The sequence below is a fragment of the Sciurus vulgaris genome, assembly GCF_902686455.1.
Source record: "Sciurus vulgaris genome assembly, chromosome: 1".
NCBI lineage: Eukaryota > Metazoa > Chordata > Mammalia > Rodentia > Sciuridae > Sciurus > Sciurus vulgaris.
In genome coordinates this window covers 65,658,386-65,679,639 of record NC_136461.1, presented here as the reverse complement: position 1 = coordinate 65,679,639, position 21,254 = coordinate 65,658,386, and the positions used below count along the sequence as shown (strand labels likewise).

Here is a 21,254-nt window from a genome sequence, read left to right as displayed (position 1 = left end):
TATGAAAATTCTGATTTATCAGTTGTAAGAGGAATTTTAATGCTATTTAGAAATGATTGATACAAATGAAAAAGGACATTTAATTGTTGTTCTAAATGGGATTCCAGGTACAGAAATAGAAAGGTTATGTGACAGATTTTAGGTTGAGAAGAGAATTAGTAAATTCATGTGTAATTTTATTCACGTTATAGAATTCATACATTTGGGGGTATGTATTGTCAAGATGTTTGATATTAGGCGAGTAAAGAAGGAATAAATGCAGAAAAAACTGGAAATAAGGACCTGTTATCTTATAAGTGTTCATGTTAGGTGCTAAATCCTGAACATAATGAATTGTAATGGAGATGTAGAACTGTCTCAAGAATAGATTAGAAACTAAAGAAAATATATCAGTTCTTGAATTCATTTGTTAATGCTGTTTTCCTGAATTATACATGTCTCAATATGACAGTTAAAATATTTTGCAATGTGAATGAGGAAAGGACAAAAACACTAAAATTCATTACTTGTGAGTATAAGAAGGTAGAAATATATGATTATTTGACCTTTACATTATTTTGACCATCACTCTCTTTTTTCTGAATTTTTTGTCATCTTGTTTTTTTTTTTTTTTTTTCAGGGCCCAGTAAATCCTTTAGGGCCACCTGTACCCCATGGGCCCCATGGTGTCCCAGGCCCCCATGGGCCTCCTGGGCCTCCAGGGCCTGGAACCCCAATGGGACCGTACAACCCTGCACCTTATAATCCTGGACCACCTGGCCCAGCTCCTCAGTAAGTACTTTATTTGGTTCTGGACTTTTCCATAAAGATTGTAGGTTTTAGTAAATTATATATTTTTTTAATTTTTTTAAATAGTTGATGGACCTTTATTTATTTATATGCATTGCTGAGAATCAAACTCAGTACTTCACACATGCTAGGCAAGCATTCTACCACTGAGCTGCAACCCCAGCCTGATAAATTGTATTTTTATGTCAATTTTTCTTTTCAGTGGCCCTCCAGCCCCATATGCTCCTCAGGGGTGGGGAAATGCATATCCACATTGGCAGCAACAGGCTCCTCCTGATCCAGGTAAAGAATAACTTAGTATATTTGTGTTAATCTGTATTTGTTACACTTTTTAATTTTCTGTTTGATTTCACATTTGTATGCATTGTATTCACTCCTTGGAGAATATTAGGCCCTGCTTTTACCACAGTGTATAAGACTGAAATGATTTCCACTTTCATGAAACTTTTTGGGCTTTTTCTACTTCTAAATTGATAAAGAGTGCTAAAAAACCAAAAAACATAGAAAGAAGTACAATGTCTTTGTTTTAGATACTAGTACTATCAAATGTTTATATTGCGTTATTTGTAATATTATCCATACCAAAGAGAAAAAACCTGTTTATAAGATTAAATAAGGGTCTAATAGAGTGTTAATGCTTGGGCTTTAACTCCCAGGTTCTCAAATAAGCTTACATGAGCTGCCTGTGTTAGTATTGCTGAAAAGACAACTTTAAGTACTAATAAAAATTAGGTCCATATTTAATAATTGCATGCTGGAACTCTATTATCTCATTCAAATCTGGATTTTTGTATGCATTCTTGTCTCTTAGATCTTCCCATACCATGTAGTTTGCTTTCCATGTTGGTCAAAGAGTCCTTCTTCAAAATCACATGACATTTATAAATGATCCTCTTTTTTTTTAAACCTACTTTACCTATTTTTTGAGCTTTTTCACTGGAGTAGTTTAAGAGAATGTATCCTGAATTACAGATTCTTTATGTACAATGTATATTTATTGAAAGAAAAAACCCAACATAATGTATTTAAATGAAATTGTTTGATTAAATTTGGTTAAGTATTTCAGTATTTAAATGTCCCGTGTTATAAAATACCTTCATTTCATAGGAAATTTGCTTTGTAGAATCTTCTGGCTTGAAAGTCACCAAAACCACAGTTTATACCCATTTTAAGGAACAAATTTAGTAGTTCTAGCATCTGGTTATTCAAAGATGAGTTTATGTTCCAAAACTAACGAATGCACTCCCAGTGTAAACAATATTGTGGTTGAAGGATTTACAGGGTACAGATCAAGCATAAAAAAATATTTTCTCTAGAACAATCACAGAGTCAGTCTTTTAAGAATGAAAAGCCTTTCCATTGGAACCTAATTGGGATGGTGTGATTATAAAGGAATGAGTCAACAAGAATTTGAGGTTAAGAGGCACACTGATATTCTGTCACTACATCTCAGGATTATATTTATGAGCACTGTCGAGGTAGGTAGCATGATTGAGAAAAATGATGGAACTGAAGAATGGTCTTTGAATCATCATCTTAATTTCCCACATGGAGTAGTAATGAAGTTTATTGTAAGCCCTAATCAATGATTAAGGTTTCCAGCATTGCTTTTGGTACATAAGTAACCTATTTAGCTGAAAGAGGATAGCTAGTTGGCTCAGGCTCAGGTTTATCATATTGTTCCTGAGTCTCTGGGTTACACGTTGCTTTTATTAGACTTAGCATTCTGTAATATTGTTAGTATTCTCTAAACTAAAATCTATTTCTATTTAAAAAATTAATGATCTGTTACATATTTGTGTAATAGTCAAGAGCTTGGACTATAGAATTAAACAGACCTATAAAAGTACTAGTCCTATAACTTAGTAATTGTGGGACATCAAAGAAGCTTTTAAATCCCTCTAAACCCATTTTCTTACCTATAGAATGATAATAAATGAATGAATGTTATGTTGAATGAATAGTTTTCAGTACATATTAGATATATGTAACTGTGAGACTGGTTTTCTCTTATGGTTTACACATGAAGAAGTATAAGTGTTGCTTCTTAAAGTTTGTTCTATCTGCCTGGCGCTGAGGCCGGAGGATCACTTGAACCCAGGAGTTCGAGACCAACCTGGGCAACAGAGCAAGACCCATCTCAGAAAAAAAAGTTTGTTCTATCTTAATTTCTCTATCCAGACATTGTATCAAGTGAAATATTTGTATTTATTAATAGACATGCTGATAATTACACTACTAAGACATATTGAAAAGTGGTACCTTGAGCATTTGAGAAAGATTTGGGGGGTGACCAATAGAGTAGTACCTTAAAATTTTTTCTGGAAATATTGCTCCTTATTTCCTCAAGTTCCATGAACGTTTATTAAGCAGCTGAGAATTGCTACTTCACTGGAATAAGTCTGAACATACCACTTACAGATAGACTCTGGCTAAGGAAATATATTCTTCTTGCAGATACAAACTAATAAAAATACCTATAATATTATATAACTTTTTAATTCATTATAAAAGAGAACCAATAAGAGGACTTCTGTTGGCTGAGTAAGAGGTTTCAAACTGTTCCCATATTAGTTAATTTATGAGGGATGAGTGAAGGTAAGCCAAGTGCAGTGGAAACGTATAACCAACGGCCCATTCATGGGCATGGTGACTTCAGAAAAGTATAAGCAATTTCTTGTAACTAGAACTTGAGTATCAGAGAGGTATTAACAAAAGGGAGAGAAGATGGACTAGGAGATTTGTATCATTAAACATGTTGTTGAATGATGTACTGTGCTTAAAAGCTTTTGACCATCCTAAAGATTCTAGGGAATAAATTTCAATTAGTGTAGTAACATCAAGTTTATTGTCATAAGCTACTGTGAAATAGAATGAAATGTGGTTAATCTATTTCTAAGATTTTTATTTTCTCATGGAAAACAAGATATAAGTCATAGTTCTAAAATAATTGTTTCCTTCTTGTACAAATCAGCCCCTAGAAATCTTTTCCTTTAGTCATTTTCCACATAGAACCGTTGCATTTGAGCTAAACTGGTCTAGAAAAAGCAAGGGCACAAGATAGTTTTAGATAAAGCATTGGATTTGGAGCATTGGATCCAAATTCATGTCCCAGTTCTGCTTTTCACTTAATTATGTAACCTTAAAAGTCAATCACTGAGTCTCAATTTCTATAATAGGAGCTAGCAAAAATATTAGAAAATTTGAAAGTTTCCATTTGTTCTTTATTGTTGATTTGGGGGTCTCTTTGTCAGAAAGCTGCATCTGTGAGAGAGTGAAGAGGTGATGAACTTTGGATATAAACCTTTAAACTTCTGTTTATTAATTCTAGCTAAGGCAGGAACGGATCCAAATTCAGCAGCTTGGGCTGCTTATTATGCTCATTATTATCAACAGCAAGCACAGCCACCACCTGCAGCTCCTGCAGGTGCACCAACTACAACCCAGACTAATGGACAAGGTAACTATGGTAACTAAACAATTTATTTGTATTTGAAAGCCAAAACGTTTAAAATTATATATGAAGTATATCACTGTATAATGCCTAAAATTTCTAACATTATTCATTTATATCTTCAGTATCTAGCTTCATTTTCTTAAATAAGTTACTTTGGATAATTTCAAATTTTATACAAGTTTATAAGAACAAAACCAAGAACACACAGATAACCACACCATCAGTTTTATCCCCTCCTACTCCATTACACTCTTATATATGTGTCCATGTACATTGTCATAATTTCATCATAAAGCTCTGAAAATCAGTCACCCAACATTAATATATCATTACTATCCCAATGTGCTACCTTTATTTAGATATCACCAGTTGTCCTAATATTTTCTCTCCTGATTCAAGATCCCGTTTGGTAACATATTTAGTTGTCAGGCCTGTTAAATCTCCCCAATCTGAAATAGCTCCTTATTCTTTTTGTTTTTATTTTTTCTCTTTTAATAGAAAGAGTGCAGACCTTGTGTTTTATTAAAAGATTGCCAATCTAGGTCCCTTTGACCTTTTCTTTTTTGAGATGGATTCTCGCTGTATTGCCTAGGCAGGTCTTGAAAACCTGGGCTCCAGCGATCCTCCTGCCTCAGCTTCTCAAGTAACTGGGATTACAGGTGTGCACCACTGTGCCTGGCCTATTCAGTCTTTTCTGTTGACCATAAGGTAATGCTTACGTGACAAGAAAACTCAGAAACAGTTTAGCGATGTTATGCTTTGAACAGAAATCATAAAATGTTTAAATCTTCCATACCTGGTGATAGTAACCTTGATTATTTGGTCATATTGATGTCTCTTAGGTTTTGGGGCCATGATATCACCATTTTTCTCAAAAATTTATATTTTCTGGGACATTATACTGAGATTGTGCTGTCCTTTGTCAAACTTCTACCTATCAAAGAGCCTTCATTAATAATGTCTGCTTTGTTCACTATTAGCATGGTGTTAATTTTGTTTTCAAATTTGTACATTTATTATTTGGTATTTTATCATAAGGAAAAGTGTTCCCATTTTATGACTTATTTAATTCTTTCATTTTGTGTATTTTTTTAACCATTTATTATTATTTTAATAATCAGATTATCCTAGATTGGACCAGTCAGGAGTATCTTCAGGTGGTGCCTACATCCTGTTGAAACGACCATAATTCTTTAAGCACTTTTTTTTTCTGGCATAATAAGATGTTTGTTTTGTGTTTTCTGGGCTCTGGCCTTTTTTTTCAAGGGTTCCTGGTTTCCTTTTTGTGGGGGATGGGATACCACAGAGTAAACCCAGGGTCACTGTACCACTCAGCTACATCACCAGACTCATTTATTTAATTCTTTAGAGACAGGGTTTCACTAAGTTTATGAGGCTGGCCTGAGATTTGGAATCCTCCTGCCTCAGCCTCCCAAGTCTATGGGATTACAGGCATGCACCATCTTGCCTGGCCTAATTTTCCTTTAGTGAAGGATGACATTTAGAAACCAAACTGCGTATGTTTATTGTTACTGAGCTCCTTTCAGCAGACAAAATTAGAAAAATACTTGGGCATGGTAATGCACACCTATTATCTCAGCTACTTGGGAAACTGAGGCTGAAGGCCAGCCTAGGTAGTACAACTCAGTGGTACATCCTGGGTTCAAACCCTAATACTGCCCCCCCCCCCAAAAAAAAAGAGAGAACTAGGAAGTAATAGTTAACCCTTAAATTTTTCACTGTTTTCCCTTTTCATATTTAAAAATGGTGAGAAACCTGCTATCTTCTTCGTATTTTCTTACTTGACATAAGTTTACTTTATATGTGTAAAATAACCAGTTTTATCTGTTCGATACCTCTTTCTTGCACTGTCTTCTCTTTTTGATACCAGGACACCACTACCATACAGCAACTCTCTCCTCCACTGCTCCATCATAGGCTACTGCCAATTTCTATACTCCAAGAAATAGAAGGAAAGGCCCAAGATACCTTTAAAAACTTTTAATCTTGTTTTTCTGTTTGTTTTTCTCTAATAAGGAGATCAGCAAAATCCAGCTCCAGCTGGACAGGTTGATTATACCAAGGCTTGGGAAGAGTACTACAAGAAAATGGGTATGTTGTATATATTTAAATGTGTGTATGTGTGTTTGTGTGTATCCTTATGATTTTGATTCATTAATTATTGTAATATTGAGGGGAATAATTGACCAGAATTACATTGTAAAATAACTGTACTTTCAGACATATACAGGCCCATACAAATAATTCTTAAATTTGGTCTGGGTTTGCAACTCAGTGATAGAGCACTTTCCTAACATGCAAAACTGTGGGTTCGATCCCTAGCACCATCAAAAGCAAAAATCTTAAATATATAGCAATGAAATGCATTTGTTAATCAGTTTTTATTTATTTGTAACTAGAAATTTCCTCACTGACATACATGACTGAATATTGCTGCACTTTTGTCAAAAACCAGTTAATATTTATGACTAGCATAAATGACATGAAGTTAAATTTCTGAGCACCAAGCAGAAGTTAGTTGTGTGCACTGTTATTTTTGCTACAAAATAGGTACAACCTGAGGCTGTAGCTCAGTGGCAGAGCACTTGTCTAGTGTGCACAAGGTCCTATTTTTGATCCCTAGCACCACCTTAAAAAAAAAAAAAAAAGGAAATTACTTAAATAAAATTTTGCATGTGTGAAAAAGGGAAAGCAAGTTACTTAGAAAAGCTCTTTTCCTTCAATAACTGTAGAACACCTAAAGCCATGTACCTAGCATAATGATAGATATTAAGAGTGCATTTAGAGCATAGAACCTAGGAGATCTGACCGAAAAAGATACAGTTGTTAGTCAAATAATTTGTGGATGTATTACTGCAAACTGCCATGCAAAGGAAAGGAGCTTTATCTTCACTGACAATTCACTTGTACAGATTGAGAAACCAGTCACACACAATTAAGTGATAGAATCTAAGTTTTACTTCTGAGGGCCTTAAGTCCCAATCCTATTTCACAAGTTTATTTTTTTAGGGACCATTTGGAACCTGGTATTACCCTTCTAGACAGTTATTTTTTAGTTGTTTTGCTTATAAAAATTAATTTAAAAGTAACACACCTATACTACAGTTATCAAAAATGAAAGTCTTGGGCCGGGATTGTGACTCTGTGGTAGAGCACTTACCTAGCATGGGTGAGACACTGGGTTTGATTCTCAGCACTGCATACAAGTAAATAAAGGTTCATCAACAATTAATAAAAATATTTTTAAAAAATGAAAGCTAAACAGATAAATTTGCCCATCCTTCATTGGCACACGAGTCATAAAAGAGTCTGCTTGTGATTTTCAATATAAATTTCAGTGTTTTTTTTGTTTTTTTTTTGTTTTTTTTTTTTTTTTATAAAGAACTTTTGACAACGTTTTATTTATTTTATTTATTTATTTTTTTGGGGGGTGCTGGGGATCGAACCCAGGGCCTTGTGCTTACAAAGCAAGCACTCTACAGACTAAGCTATCTCCCCAGCCCCAATTTCAGTGTTTTTTGACCAAAGAATGTCTCACTTTGCACAAAAAGAAAATTCTTCATGAGGGTAATTTGTTGTTGTTGTTGTTGTAGGTGGACATAATGCCTTTGTTTTTTATTTTTATCTGGTCTGAGGATTAAACCCAGGGCCTCATGTGTATTTTAAGTGCACTACCACTGAACCACACCCCAGCCCAAGGGTGAATATCTTTGTGGTGTAAAAGTACCTATCTTTAAGGATTTCTTCAAAGCTGATTCCTGGTTGGTTGGTTTCTGTGGTACTGGGGATTGAACACAGGCCCTCAAGCTGTCTAGACGAGTGCTGTACCATTTAGGTACCTATCCAGCTCTTTAATTTATTTTGAGACAGGTCTCACTGCATTATCAGTTTAACCTCAAATTTACAATCCTAGATCTTCCTCAGCCCCCCAAGTCAATGGGATTAAAGATGTGGGCCACCAGGCTTGGCTGATTGCTATATAAAGAAAGACTGGTGTTTCCAATTAGAATGACCTTGAAAGGAGTGTTATACATTCCTAAGAATTTATGAGATTTATTAATTCTATTTTTGTGACCTAGAAGCAAAGTATACCTGCATAGACTGATTGGGTATTTTCCTCTCATGTAATTGTTTTTGGGTGGTGTTGGAGATTGAAACCAGCCTTCTGTATATTAGGCAAGTGCTCTTAATGCTGAGCCACATCCCCCAACCCCCTCATATGTGTCTTTTTTGGGGTGGAGTTGGTACCTGGGATTGAACCCAGAGCATTTAAATTACTGAGCCACACCCCCAGCCCTTTTTTATATCTTATGTAGAGAAAGGGTCTCACTGACTTGCTTAGGGCCTCCATGACTTGGTCAGGCTAACATTGAACTCAAGAGTTCTCCTGCCTCAGCCTCTCAGGCTACTGTGATTACAGGCGTGCACCACCATACCCAGCCCTCAAATATAAGTCTTAAAGGAACTAAGACTAGGTAATTCAGGTGTTTAATGAACATATTATATGATAAAGGACTCTGTCAATTTATTTTTTCCTATTAAAGTTTTTTTGTAAATGATCTTTGCTTAGCTACTCTGATTTCTTCTAGGTATAATCCTCAGAATCTTTTTAGGATAACCACAAATAGACTTTAAACATAGTTCACTCATCAAGTATCATAAATGGTAGGAGGAAAAGGAGTAATAAAATTAGGAGATAAAAATCTTTATGCCATGGGCTGGGGTTGTAGCTCAGTGGTAGAATGCTTGCCTGGCATGTGTGAGGCACTAGGTTTAATCCTCAGCACCACATAAAAATAAGTAAATAAATAAATAATAAAGGTATTTTTAAAAAATCTTTATGTCCAAACCCACTTCCTTATTAACTCTTCAATTGATCTAGATTTTTGGAAACTCCAGATTTCCTAGTTCCTTGATTTGCCTTCCAGTATCCTCTTCACCAAACTAGGCAGGCTATCACAGTTTTTTTTCCCCCTTGCCTCTTCCCAGTTATGGAGATGTGACTCCAGCCCTCTCACCAGACAAGTGCTCTACTGCTGAGCTACTTCTCCAGCCTCCATCACTGCTTTTGAAGTCTAATTTCAGGTTTTCCTTTAAGACCAAAACTCCCTTTACAGACTCTAAACTTATCATTATTCACTAGCCAATAAATAAACCTCTATATTGAAACAGAAGTAAGTTAAATTTTTAAAACTTAGTTTTCTGAACTAATTCTGAATTTTCCAGAATTACACTAAGAGAATAAGGAGGTAAATTTTAAAGATGAGATTCTAGGGCGTTCAAAAGGGTTTATTAATTAACAAAAACTCTACAAGAGAACAAACAAGGTTTCAAACTAGAGAGAGAATTCCTGTTTGGAGCAGGGTAAGTGAAAACATTTTGGGAAAAGTTTGACTTAAAAAAAGGTTCTTCTGCCAGGCATGGTAGCACACGCTTGTAATCCTAATGGTTTGGGAGGCTGATGCAGGAGGATCACAAGTTCAAAGCCAGTCTCAACAAAAGTGTGGTGCTAAGCAACTCAGTAAGACCCTGTCTCTAAATAAAATACGAAATAGGGCTAGGGATGTGACTCAGTGAGTGCCCCTGAGTTCAATCCTGGAACCCAAAAAAAAAAAAAAAAAATGTTAAGCATTGATGTGATGGACTCTCTGAACCTTTAGCCATGCGGTATCCCTTTTTTGGGGGGGATTAAGGGGAGTACCCGCGATTCCATCGTGTATGTATACACCACAGCTTCTTTATCCATTCATCTGTTGATGGGCATCTAGGTTGGTTCCACAATCTAGCTATTGTGAACTGAGCAGCTATAAACATTGATGTGACTGCTTTACTGTAGTATGCTGGTTTTAAGTTCTTTGGAGGGGGGTAGCTGGGTCAAATGGTGGATTCATTTGAAGTTCTGAGGAAATCTCTATACTGCTTTCCAGAGAGCCACTGGGATTATAGGCGTGTACCACCTCACCCAACTGAACGTTTTTTTCAGATTGAAATGTCAAATTTTTTTAATTTTTATTGTAAACAAATGGGTGAAATGTCAAATATTGACAACTTACCAAGTGTTTTTCTTAGAGTCTAACATCTTTACTTTTAGCTTTCCATCTGGATATATCTGTCTGTTTAAACTCTTGTTTTATATAGCCTGTAACCTAAGCGTATCTTCAGTGAAGGTTTGTTCCTTTTGTAAATTTGGAAATGGGAATTATTGTTCCCTTAACAAAGTTTGTTTTCCAAATATTAAAACTTGTTTCAGATTTACTGGAATTGTCTCCATATAAGGTCAAAATATTGAACTAACTTTTTGAAAAAGTTTTTTATGGAAGGAAAAAAATGAGAATTTTTTTGTAGTAAATGTAATTTTTCTCTGTTGCCCAAAGAAATTTTATTTTATTATTTTTTTATATATTTTTTTTAGTTGTCAGTGGATTTTTTATTTATATGTGGTCAACACCCAGGGCCTCATGTACCAGGCAAGCACTCTACCACTGAGCCACAACTCCAGCCCCTTTTTTATTCATTTTTAAGGTTAATGGTTATATATATTAAAATATTATTCACTCAGTGGCTTTTTCATTCCATTACCAGTTTGATAATGGTGGTTAGACTACTTTCTGAAACTGTAAAGTTTCCTTCTTGGCAACTTCCAGCAAACATAAAAATAGCATATGGTATGTTATGGTGCTTCAGTATTTTTTGTCTATAATTATGTAATAGAACCAAGTGCTCATGTGTAGGACCTGTGATTAGGAAAACATCTCATTTCTCCTTGCTGCTTGTGTGTGTGTGTGTGTTACTAAGGATTCAATCCAGGGCCTTAAACATGCTAAGCATGTGTTCTACTTCTGAGCTATATCCCCAGCCCTTTTTTTTTTTTAGGCAGGGCCTTGCTAAGTTAATCAGACTGGCTTCTTGTGATCCCCTGCCTCAGCCTCCCAAGTAGCTGGGATTACAGGCACACACCACTGCCCAGCTCTCATTTTTTTATTTTGAAAATTTTTTCATTTTCAGAAAATTGGAAAAATAGTACAACAAATACCCAGTTTCACCATTTTTTAAAAAGTGATCCATATACCTTTGTTTGTGTGGTTTTTGTATGTTTTTTTGTACATGGACAATTACAAAGTAATTTGCAGATATTTTTTCTCTAAATATACTCAGTAATATCCTTAACATACACAGTATATTTAAATGTCACTATCCAGAAAATCTTTTATAATTTGTGGTTTTGTCTTGTTTGTTTTAGTTTGGAGCCCACTCCTTGTTTGTATATTGCATTTGGTGGTTGTATCTCTTTAGTTTCATGATTCAGAATAGTCATCTTGCCTAAAGAAAGATTTGATCATGAGTTTGTGTTTCTTTGATCTTTTTTGTGTCATTTGCCAGGTTATTTTTAATAAAATTTTGTTGTAATTTGAGCGTGTCAGGTTTGTATCATGATCTTTAAGTACTTTTTATTTGTTTTTCATAAATATTTTTAGTAGTTCTCTATTGAGGGCTTGAATTTCAAGACTGGTAGTATAACAGATCTATCCAAAGAGAAGCAACCAAAAAAAAAACCAGAATTTTCTCTCTTCTTTTACCCTGTGTTTGCCTTCACTGCCAGGGCATCATCCAAAGGTTTACAGACTACTTAACTAGAAGTACTTTTGAAACTTACTCAGAACAATAACAGTTTATTAACTCTGGAATTAAATCAAGGATTATGTCTTGAATTTTTACCTTTGCTTAAGGCTAAGTAGATTTTGGCAAGTTTGTTTTTAATTAATACTAAAATCCAAGTTTGTTTTTAATTAATTAAAATCCATGATTAGCCATAAGATTAAGAAAAGAGAGGGGGTTTTTTTTGTTTGTTTTCAGGGTAGTTTTTAGCGGTAATGAATATTTAAGATAAACAGGCAGAATTCTGATCCTCTACTTTGTCATTATAACCTGTACTAACAGTGGATTTAATTTTGTATTAAAATTTAGGGGGTTTTTTTTAGGTCAACAAGGGCAGACACAAGATTATTCAAAGGCTTGGGAGGAATATTACAAGAAGCAAGGTATTGTTTTTATTAGAAATGAGATTCTTTTGGGCTTTTAATTATGGTTGCAGCAACAAAGTTGTTCTGTTTTCTTAAAGGTCAAGCAGTTCCTGCTCCTACTGGGGCTCCACCAGGTGGTCAGCCAGATTATAGTGCGGCCTGGGCTGAGTACTATAGACAACAAGCAGCTTATTATGCCCAGACAAGTCCCCAGGGAATGCCACAGCATCCTCCAGCACCTCAGGTATAATAAATTAGCTAATTTGTGTGTGTGTGTGTTTTGTTTTTGTTTTTGGTTTTGGTTTTTTGTCATTGTGTGTGTGTGTGGTTTTTTTTTTTTTTTTTTTTTTTTCCCCCACTCCAATCATATTTTCTGCATGTTTACTGTTTTGTCTGTTTGGGACTGTACCTTTTTTGTTTTCATCTGGCAGAATTTAAATGAAATGTTCTGTATTTGGGGGTTTTTTTGTTTGTTTGTTTTGAGACTTTATTTTTTTTTTCTTTCTTTCTTTTAAAATAATGCTTTCTGGCATCTGAGCACTAAATATTTCTACAATGCCTTTGATTTAAAAATAAATTTTCTTCCCCCCAGGGATTTGCAAATCATGCAAGAAGCCACCATCATTTATATTAACCAATTTTTCTTTCTTAAAGGATTCACTCCTGAATTAGCTCCATTTAAAGGATTTTCTTTAACTTTTTGTGTATTTCTTATGTATCTCTTCTGCACAGGGCCAATAATAAGAAGTGGACAATACAGTATTTGCTTCATTGTGTGGGGGAAAAAAACCTTTGTTAAATATATGGATGCAGACGACTTGATGAAGATCTTAATTTTGTTTTTGGTTTAAAGTAGTTTTTTTTTTTTTATCTTTTTCTTTTTCTTTTTTTTTTTTGAAAATGTACAAAATATCTATCACTACTGATAGGAGGTTAATATTTCTGTGTAGAAATGAAAATTGGTTTGTTTTTAGTGTTTAGTGTAGATGTACACATTCCAGCAAATGTATTTGCAACTATTATGTGGTCAATGCTTTGTGATATAAATGTACTTTTTCAATGTATACTTTCACTTTTAAAATGCCTGTTTTGTGCTTTACAATAAATGATATGAAACCTCCTGTGTCGGTAAGTTGGATATGTGGGTATTTAAAGAATTCGTAATTTCTTAGCAGTGATAAGATACATATACACAAATATGTAAGCTTTCCCCATGAATTATTGAGTTTTTAAACACTGGCATGTTTTTTCCCCCTTGCAGTATAGTGGTAGATTGGAGACTTTTCCATTTATTGTATTTGGCTATTTCAGCACAAGTAATCCTGATATCTTCATTTTTTTTCCTTCTGTTTGATTAAAAACTGCATGTGTGTACAATGATCTTTTGGCATACTTCCATTGCATTAACAGTAAAATTTCCTTTTATACATGACCACTGTTTCAGACCTGTACTGCTGCTATAACAGTTAACCTTTCTGTTCTTAATTTGATATTTACTTGATTTCCAAGACTGTTTCAGCATAACTAATTTTAAACAGTTTTCAGATAGTGAATTTGAGTAGTCTAATGAGTTTTTTTCATGTAAAGCAACTCTTTCAATGTATATAATATTAGTGTGTTTCTTTCTAAATTTAGGGTAGAAAAGTGAATAGTATGCAAAAAGTATAGCTACATTGCATCTGCCATTGAAACATAATTGGGGTATGGAAACGTTCAAGCTTTTTTTTCTCTTTTTTTTCTTTTTGCAGTATAGATAAGCTTTGTTTTGTAAATGCACAAGTCCAATCATTGAATCAACTTAATTTTTTTATGTACTTGAAATCATTTTATTACTCTTTAACACTCATGCTGAAGTTCTGATATTTTGTTGAAATCCATTGTTTTACTCTTTGCATATTTGTTGGCTCTTTGCATATTTATAGACTACATGCAAATACAGTCTGTCTTGCCATTGTCTGTTGAAGTGCAGGTTTGATCCAGCCAGTATAGAACTAGCTCTGTAGGGGTGAGGAGGACTGTGCTGTGTATCATCCTTGATTGTGTTCCTTCAAGGAGCATTGCACTGTAAGTACATCAGAATGACAAATTGATGAACTGCAACAGTATCTTTTTGTCAATGTTCCACATAATGCAAATGCCATATTTTGTGTGAATATTATGTTGGAATACAGTGCTAATATCTTGGAAAACCATAATTGCTTAACATAGAATAATACATAGTTCTGTTTTTTTTTTGTTTTTTTTTTTGTTTTTTTTTTAAGTGAGCTTAATGGGTAAGTATTTTTGATATGCTTTAGCTATAGCTAAAGAAAACTTGATCATTAACAAAATTGAATAGTATTACTGGTGCTCCTAAAATACTGGTTTTTGGTTAAAATATGCATATCGTATATTAATATGAAAAACTTGAAATGTATAAGACAGAAGTGGTTTTCAGCTTGCAAATAATAAGCAATGTAGCACTCTTAACACCATAAATATATTTTCTGTCATTGGTGGGGAGCACCATTTGTTGTTTTGAATATACTTTAAAGGAAGATGTACAAGAACAAAATGTTGAGATTACTATAGGGTGGAAAATAGCAGTACAGTTCATTGTAGATATTTTGAAATGTTTTTGATTGTTTTATATAACCTAGAGTGACTTCCCTTACCCTTATTTAGATATGGATGTGTAGTACTAGTTTGAAGTTTAATAGTTAAGGAGTTAGTTATCTGTTATCTTTAAGTGTAGGGTATTGACATGAACAATTTCAGTATTTTGCATGATTCTGTTGTATAGATGATCTTTTAGGAAAGTGGTGCATTTATTAATTAAAACTGAAGAAATAGTTCAGTGTTGGATTCAGTATCATAACTCACAAATTGGAGGCTGTTGATTTTGATTCATTTAAGGTTTAAAATCTTTATTAATTGCAAACAGTGCAATTATTTATACTTCACAGTGCCTTCCCAGACCTTCCACCTTAGGTTCTGCTGCAAAAAGCACAGGTAAGCACAACCTAAGGACATATATAAATAAATATTTCAGTACATTAATGTTGTCCCTGTGAGGTTTTTGTGGTTGTGTACTCAAAGCAATCTGCTGCTGCTACCCCAAAATGTATTTTGTTATGCTACCATTTTAGTGGAAAGTCTGTTAAGTTGTTCAAGCAACTGTACATTTCTGGGTAATGTTTTTTATTTTAATTTTTTTATTAAAACAAAATAATGTAGATTGCTGCTATAACTGATCTACATGCAAATCTTTTTGCATTTTTCCCCCAAATATAAAATTGTTGCAGTTAAGAAAGGACAATTACATAGTTTTCAAGACTTAGGAAATCGTTTGGTCAGAAACTTCAACAGCCTTCACAGTCTGTTTATGATTGACAGGACATTTTCTTTGCCCTCCAAAACTGTGGTTTCTTTATTTTCTTTTTTTCTTATTGTTGAACTATATTAATTCAGTAAGAACATTATGGGACAGTTTGGTTTTTTTTTTGGTTTTTGTTTTTGTTTTTTCTTAGACAAATCTGTTTTCATAACATGCTGAAAAAGGAAAAATGAAATACTGGCAGTATATTTTGATAAAAGGCATGTGCATCAGTGAAATGTTAACTGTATAGCAAATAACCTTTCATAATCTGTGTAGCAACCAATATTTTTCTGACTTACAATATTTTAATAACTGAAGCTGCATTTATTTTATTTTTGCCAGTTTAAAATGTTTTGTGTGTTATAGATGATTTTAACTGGTACATATTTTGAGTTAAGATGAATGTATTAAAGCAGCATCATACCAGTTTTGTTTATTCAATTTCTAAAATGTGCTGATCCTTTTAAACTCCTGCTTATCTGTACATCAAAGAAAAATATTCAAAAATACTGCCTTCATTTTCACACACAGTGCTGAAGATGCTGCAAGCACCAAATCATAGCTCATAAAATCAGGTCCTGAGATAGTTACCCATAAAGAGGAATCCTTTGAGTGTATGCCATTGGTGAGCCGATGAGCATGGACCATAGAAGGGCTCAATGTAGAAGGTAAAATTGGCAAATCATAATTGAGAAATATGAAATGTATTCCCATACATAATATGGTGTAGGGTGTAATGTACCTGCTTTTGATCACTTTTCATTTTAAAGTGCTATTCACTTGATCTTAAATGTTCCATGAACTGTTAAATTTCTTAAGTTACTGCACCACATTTATGCTATGTGTATTTGATAGTCAATGCTAGTTATGTTAAAATTTGATAGTATAAAGGGGCTCTTTTGACCTTAAGAACCCTGTCAAGTTTTGGTTAGTTGTAGTTTGCATTTTTATAGAGGAAAATACAGATGAATGCTATTAGATATGTGGCATTGTTGCTATCATGAGAATTTTTTAATTCATTACCATAATCTTCCTGATAAAATAAGCATTTTTTTAAAATGGCACTAATCTTACTGTATCTTTGAAAAAAAGGGAAAGCAAAAAAGGTGAGCCAGTTGGTTTGAAATGAAATGGATGTTAGCCATGGTAGAAAAAAATGTTTAGTTTTAGATGGAACTTTCACTGATTGATTTGACTAGCACTTGAGCAAAAACTTGACAGTGTGTTTTTTTAATATTCTTAGTGTGGTGATACTTAGAATTCTATGGTTTGATTTTTTTTCTTTTTTCTTTTTTTTTTTTTTAGAAATAAGTATATTTTTAATTAATAAAAATGGTTTAATGCTAAGGCTAGTGATTTGATACTAGTGTTTATTAACATTGTAAAATATATCCTTAAATATCTTTGTAGTTAATTCATAATGACAAGTTTGGTTAGGTGTAGGAGAGTAATTTAGAAAGAAGTAGGACTTTATGACTAAGTAACAGTATTTGTTTGGATACTCTGCAAGTAGAACCTTCTACCTACAAAGTTATCTGTTGTCTAGAATAATGATATAGTTTACTAATCAATGAGGATGTCTTATATTTTTTTTCTGCAAATTCTGCCTCATTTTAAAATGCTTTTTAACAATACCTAGTTAAATATAATTTTGATTCTGATAATAACCTTACGTTTTATTTAAACAGTCACTTGATTTTTCTTACCACAATAAAACTTTTGAGGGATTTTTTAAATTGGTGCTTTTAAAAAGCAAATAAATCCCAAGGTTTTATTTTCTTCAGTAGTACCCCTAAAGAAAACTCTTAAATGTATTTGCGAATATATATATATTTTTTCTTATGCATGCTCGATGCATTTTCGTCCTGAGAAAAGTGTTCTCTACAGAAACTACCCGTGTGTAAAAAGAAGATTGGCTTAAAATGGCTACTGTGATGGGAACAGTGTCTTAGGGAGATGCAGCTTGGACTTGAGGTAAATTGAATACTTTACAAACTGTGGTTTAGAGTTTGCTTTAATGACATTGTGTGTGAAAGGATACATGCTTGCTGTAATTTTGTATTCATTATGGTCTCAATAAAAAAATTAATAAATGTACTTTGGTGAATTATAAGAGTATTTTGTGTCTTTTATACATTTGATACTCGGGAAAAGGAATTTTGTCTTGACATTAAAGGATTGTGAGAAAATACTGGTTTTTAAGAATTCCAATGATAAAGGGTAAACATCTGATTGGACAAGTCTTTAAACCAAGGAAAGATCTTTTTTATTTAATATACAAGTTACTTTATTAATGGGTTTACATTGTAAAATAAAACCATCTTCCAGAAAATTAAAATATAAAAACAACTTGATAACATAACTAGTTATTTACAAATAGACTAGTGTTTTTAATTAAAGGCTTTTTACTAAGTCAGTCCTCTTAAATCTTGAAACCTTCAATTATGTTGAAAATGTTTTCTCCTGCATGAACTAGTAATACAAAGTTTTCTCATTAAAATATAATTTGTTCAAGCAAGATCATAACAAAATTTGCTTCAGTAGTTTGGTTATATATTACACACATTTGAAAAATACATTTAAGTATTCCTAACACTCAGAACAATATGTAGGCAGTGGTTTCTTATCAGATTTTTTCTGGTGTTTTTTTCTCCATGTTTCCTTTCCCATGAAAAGAATGATCCTCTTCCCCTTCTACTTCAGAAAGACTGAAACATTCAGTTACTAAGAAAAAAAGCCAACTCAAATTGAATCCAAATTAGTTGTCTCAGCTCAGGCTAATTTTAGGTGTAAAAGCTCACAAATGGTAATTCTTTCATGCAAAATAATGTTTACTTTTTAAAAAACATAACTGCTATAAATCTACAGGAAATATACCACCATTATAACTGAATCAGTTTCCCACCCCATAAATATATTTTTGACTGCTATTGTATAATGTATAAATTTGATGCTCAGTTGAAAAAGTAAATATTCTTTAGATGAGTGTGTTTTTGAAGACTTATGAAAAAGGACTTAAGTCAACATAGTGGTACTTATGGTATCCTTTTTGGCACTGCCACAGAAAAGGTGGATGTAGGAAGAAAGAAAGTTGTAGATAGAGAAAGTTCCAAGTTGAGAAGGTAGCCTAGTAGTCATCAGCTAAAAAGAGAAAAAAAAATAATTTAATAGGAAAATTTTTTAATAGAATAAAAGATTAAAAGATGATTAATTCTTACTTTCAATGGTAAGAATACAGGTACTAGCTGCAGAGCCTTTATTGTTGACTGCTTTACACATATACTCTCCTCCATCTTCTGGGAAAGTTTCTGGTAAGTAAAGGCAGTAAGTTTCTCCTCTTTCAATATATTGATAGTCTTCTCCATCCTGTAGTATTTCTCCTTCAAACCACCAGGTAATTTCTGGTTTGGGTTCTCCTGTTACTTTAACAGTAAATCTGACTGGCTCACTATCTACAACTGAGGTGTTTTTCAGAGGCTTCTTGAACCATGGAGCTCCTGATCTGATTTGCTCTTCATCTTCAATTGTGGAGCCATTCATGATGCTACCCTCCTCTTCGTCCTCCTCTTCTCTTTTCTATATTAAAATAAGTGCATTGGGGATGGCATTTACAATATTATTTTCAAAGCAGTGGTATAGTTGTAGAATTTTGAAGGTAAAAGCAAATAATGTATACTTATTATAAAGTACACAATATTCCAGTTATTTGAAAGCTATTAAGACATTTTTTAAAATCTTCATAAAATTATGGTTTTTAAAAGCATCCTTGGAACACTTTTTTTAAAACAACATGTAAACCTGGTACCTTTTGTAGGGCTGCATCAATTTCTTTTTGTTCAAACTGCATTCGCAGAAACTTTTGTTCTTCAATTCTTCTTTGTTCTTCTTCTTCCCTTGCCTTAGCCATTTGCTCAAATCTTGCTTTCATATTCACTTTATGAGTAAATGGAGCCTCACTTTTTTTTGCAGGCTTTATATCAACATCATCTTCCTTCAAAAAAAGGGGATCAAGAATAACAATTGCTTATTTTCTAAAAACCAAGAAATGAAGTGTTAATAATTATGTATAGGTACAAGTGATTCATGTGATTGGTATCCTGTAGACTTGCTGGTTTTTACTATCTAATTCAGGAAAACTAATAGTTACATCAATGAAGCATTCTTTCTATATTTTGCAATAATGGAGGTTGAACCTAGGGGTGCTTTACTCCTGAGCTACACTCCCACCCCTTTTTATGTTTTGACATAGGGTCTCACTAAATTGCAGAGACTGGCCTCAAACTTGCTATCCTCCTGCCTCACCCTCCCAAGCCACTGGGTTTACAGGTATTTACCACCATGCCCAGCAAAGCATTCTTAATTATAATCCTTTCCTCCAAGTGTAAAGATCACACAGTATCCTTGGGATGCCAGCCTATTGATTTGCCCAGCCAACTCTGGCTTGTTTTTGATAGTACTGAATGATAGGGGAAAGGCCCAAATACAGTACTACACCTTTTCACAGTTAGTAAAACTCCCTTTTCCCCTACCCTATGAAAAAGAATATAATTTGTTTCTGTTATTGTTTGATTTTCCTTCCTCACCCATCTTTGGCCTGTGTCCTAGAGATGAATCCCATACAAATCATGATCAAATGGCAGAAAAATGGGAAGACAGCTGTTAAAAGGCAGTAATTAAGGTCAAATGTGTATTCATCTGTTTAAGGCTGAGTGTTGGAAGCCATGGTAATAGTGATTTAAGAGCAGAATCAACTATCAGTATGAATGAGACTAGGAAAGGGCCAATTTGATAGTGATGTTGCTGAGGGTGGTTTTAGTAGAGTGTGGTTAACAAGTACAGTTAATCCATACTTTCTAAAGTACTATAGTTGTAGTTGACTTGGTTTACAGGCATTTGTAGGTCTTTCTGAAAACAATTTAATACTGTGGGGTAGTTGCTTCAGGGTAACAGACAATTAAAGAACTTGCAAAGACAATATAAGTTAGTCATATGAAGGTCTTCGAAGGTCACAGGATGTTTTATATTAGTTTGAGGTATTGCACCCTTGTTCCAGTGAAAGAAATAGGAAGTAAAAGAAAATTGGTTTGTTTTTCCCAGTTTTAGTCCAATTTTTTTTTCATTTTTTTATACCTTTATTTTTATGTGGTGCTGAGGATCGAACCCAGTGTCTCAAGTGTGCTAGGCAAGTGCTCTGCCAGTGAGCCACAACTGCAGGCACCCCCCACCCCCAATTTTTATTTGTGGGGAAATCCTAGGACATGAGTTATAAACAGATGCCTGGTGTGTAAATTTGTGCTGTTACCCTCCGGATAATGCCTGCCTATAATTACTGTTAATGAAAGGTTTAAAAAGAAATATGCTAACTTTGCTTACTGCAGTTTTATCAACAGGGTTTTCTAATTTTAGAAAAGATTGCCTTCATCCTACATAAATATTTAATGTGATTACCAAACTAACTTCAGGATAGGGTACTGTACAATAGTACAATAACTGCTGTTCTGACTGGATCCCATTTAAGAACTTGCATTGTAGATTTTGGCACAAAAATAAATTTGAACAAGTAAATTTCTCATGAGCTATTAGGGAGAAAGTGAATGAACAAATGTCA

The 21,254-nt window shown here is 33.7% G+C and overlaps 2 protein-coding genes across 24 annotated transcripts in view; one reads left to right on the top strand and one right to left on the bottom strand.

Moving 5' to 3' along the window:
- The window catches only part of FUBP1 (far upstream element binding protein 1), a 71,735-nt gene extending 53,535 nt beyond the window's left edge, over positions 1 to 18,200 (top strand). For 4 of the 19 annotated variants that reach the window (XM_079137899.1, XM_079137898.1, XM_079137907.1 and 1 more), the window contains 7 exons: positions 620 to 771; positions 992 to 1,071; positions 4,121 to 4,258; positions 6,284 to 6,358; positions 12,247 to 12,306; positions 12,387 to 12,532; positions 13,021 to 18,200. In XM_079137899.1, the coding sequence (XP_078994025.1) occupies positions 620 to 771; positions 992 to 1,071; positions 4,121 to 4,258; positions 6,284 to 6,358; positions 12,247 to 12,306; positions 12,387 to 12,532; positions 13,021 to 13,029 (660 nt within the window). In that variant the 3' untranslated portion in view covers positions 13,030 to 18,200. The remainder of the gene's footprint in view (positions 1 to 619; positions 772 to 991; positions 1,072 to 4,120; positions 4,259 to 6,283; positions 6,359 to 12,246; positions 12,307 to 12,386; positions 12,533 to 13,020) is intronic. The other 15 variants (XM_079137906.1, XM_079137905.1, XM_079137901.1 and 12 more) reach the window with 7 other exon arrangements.
- NEXN (nexilin F-actin binding protein) overlaps positions 17,896 to 21,254 on the bottom strand; it is a 48,590-nt gene continuing 45,231 nt past the window's right edge. For all 5 annotated transcript variants that reach the window (XM_079137857.1, XM_079137859.1, XM_079137858.1 and 2 more), the window contains 3 exons: positions 19,452 to 19,637; positions 18,865 to 19,222; positions 17,896 to 18,787 (listed from right to left, as the gene is read on the bottom strand). In XM_079137857.1, coding sequence (XP_078993983.1) covers positions 18,774 to 18,787; positions 18,865 to 19,222; positions 19,452 to 19,637 — 558 coding nt within the window. In that variant the 3' untranslated portion in view covers positions 17,896 to 18,773. The remainder of the gene's footprint in view (positions 18,788 to 18,864; positions 19,223 to 19,451; positions 19,638 to 21,254) is intronic.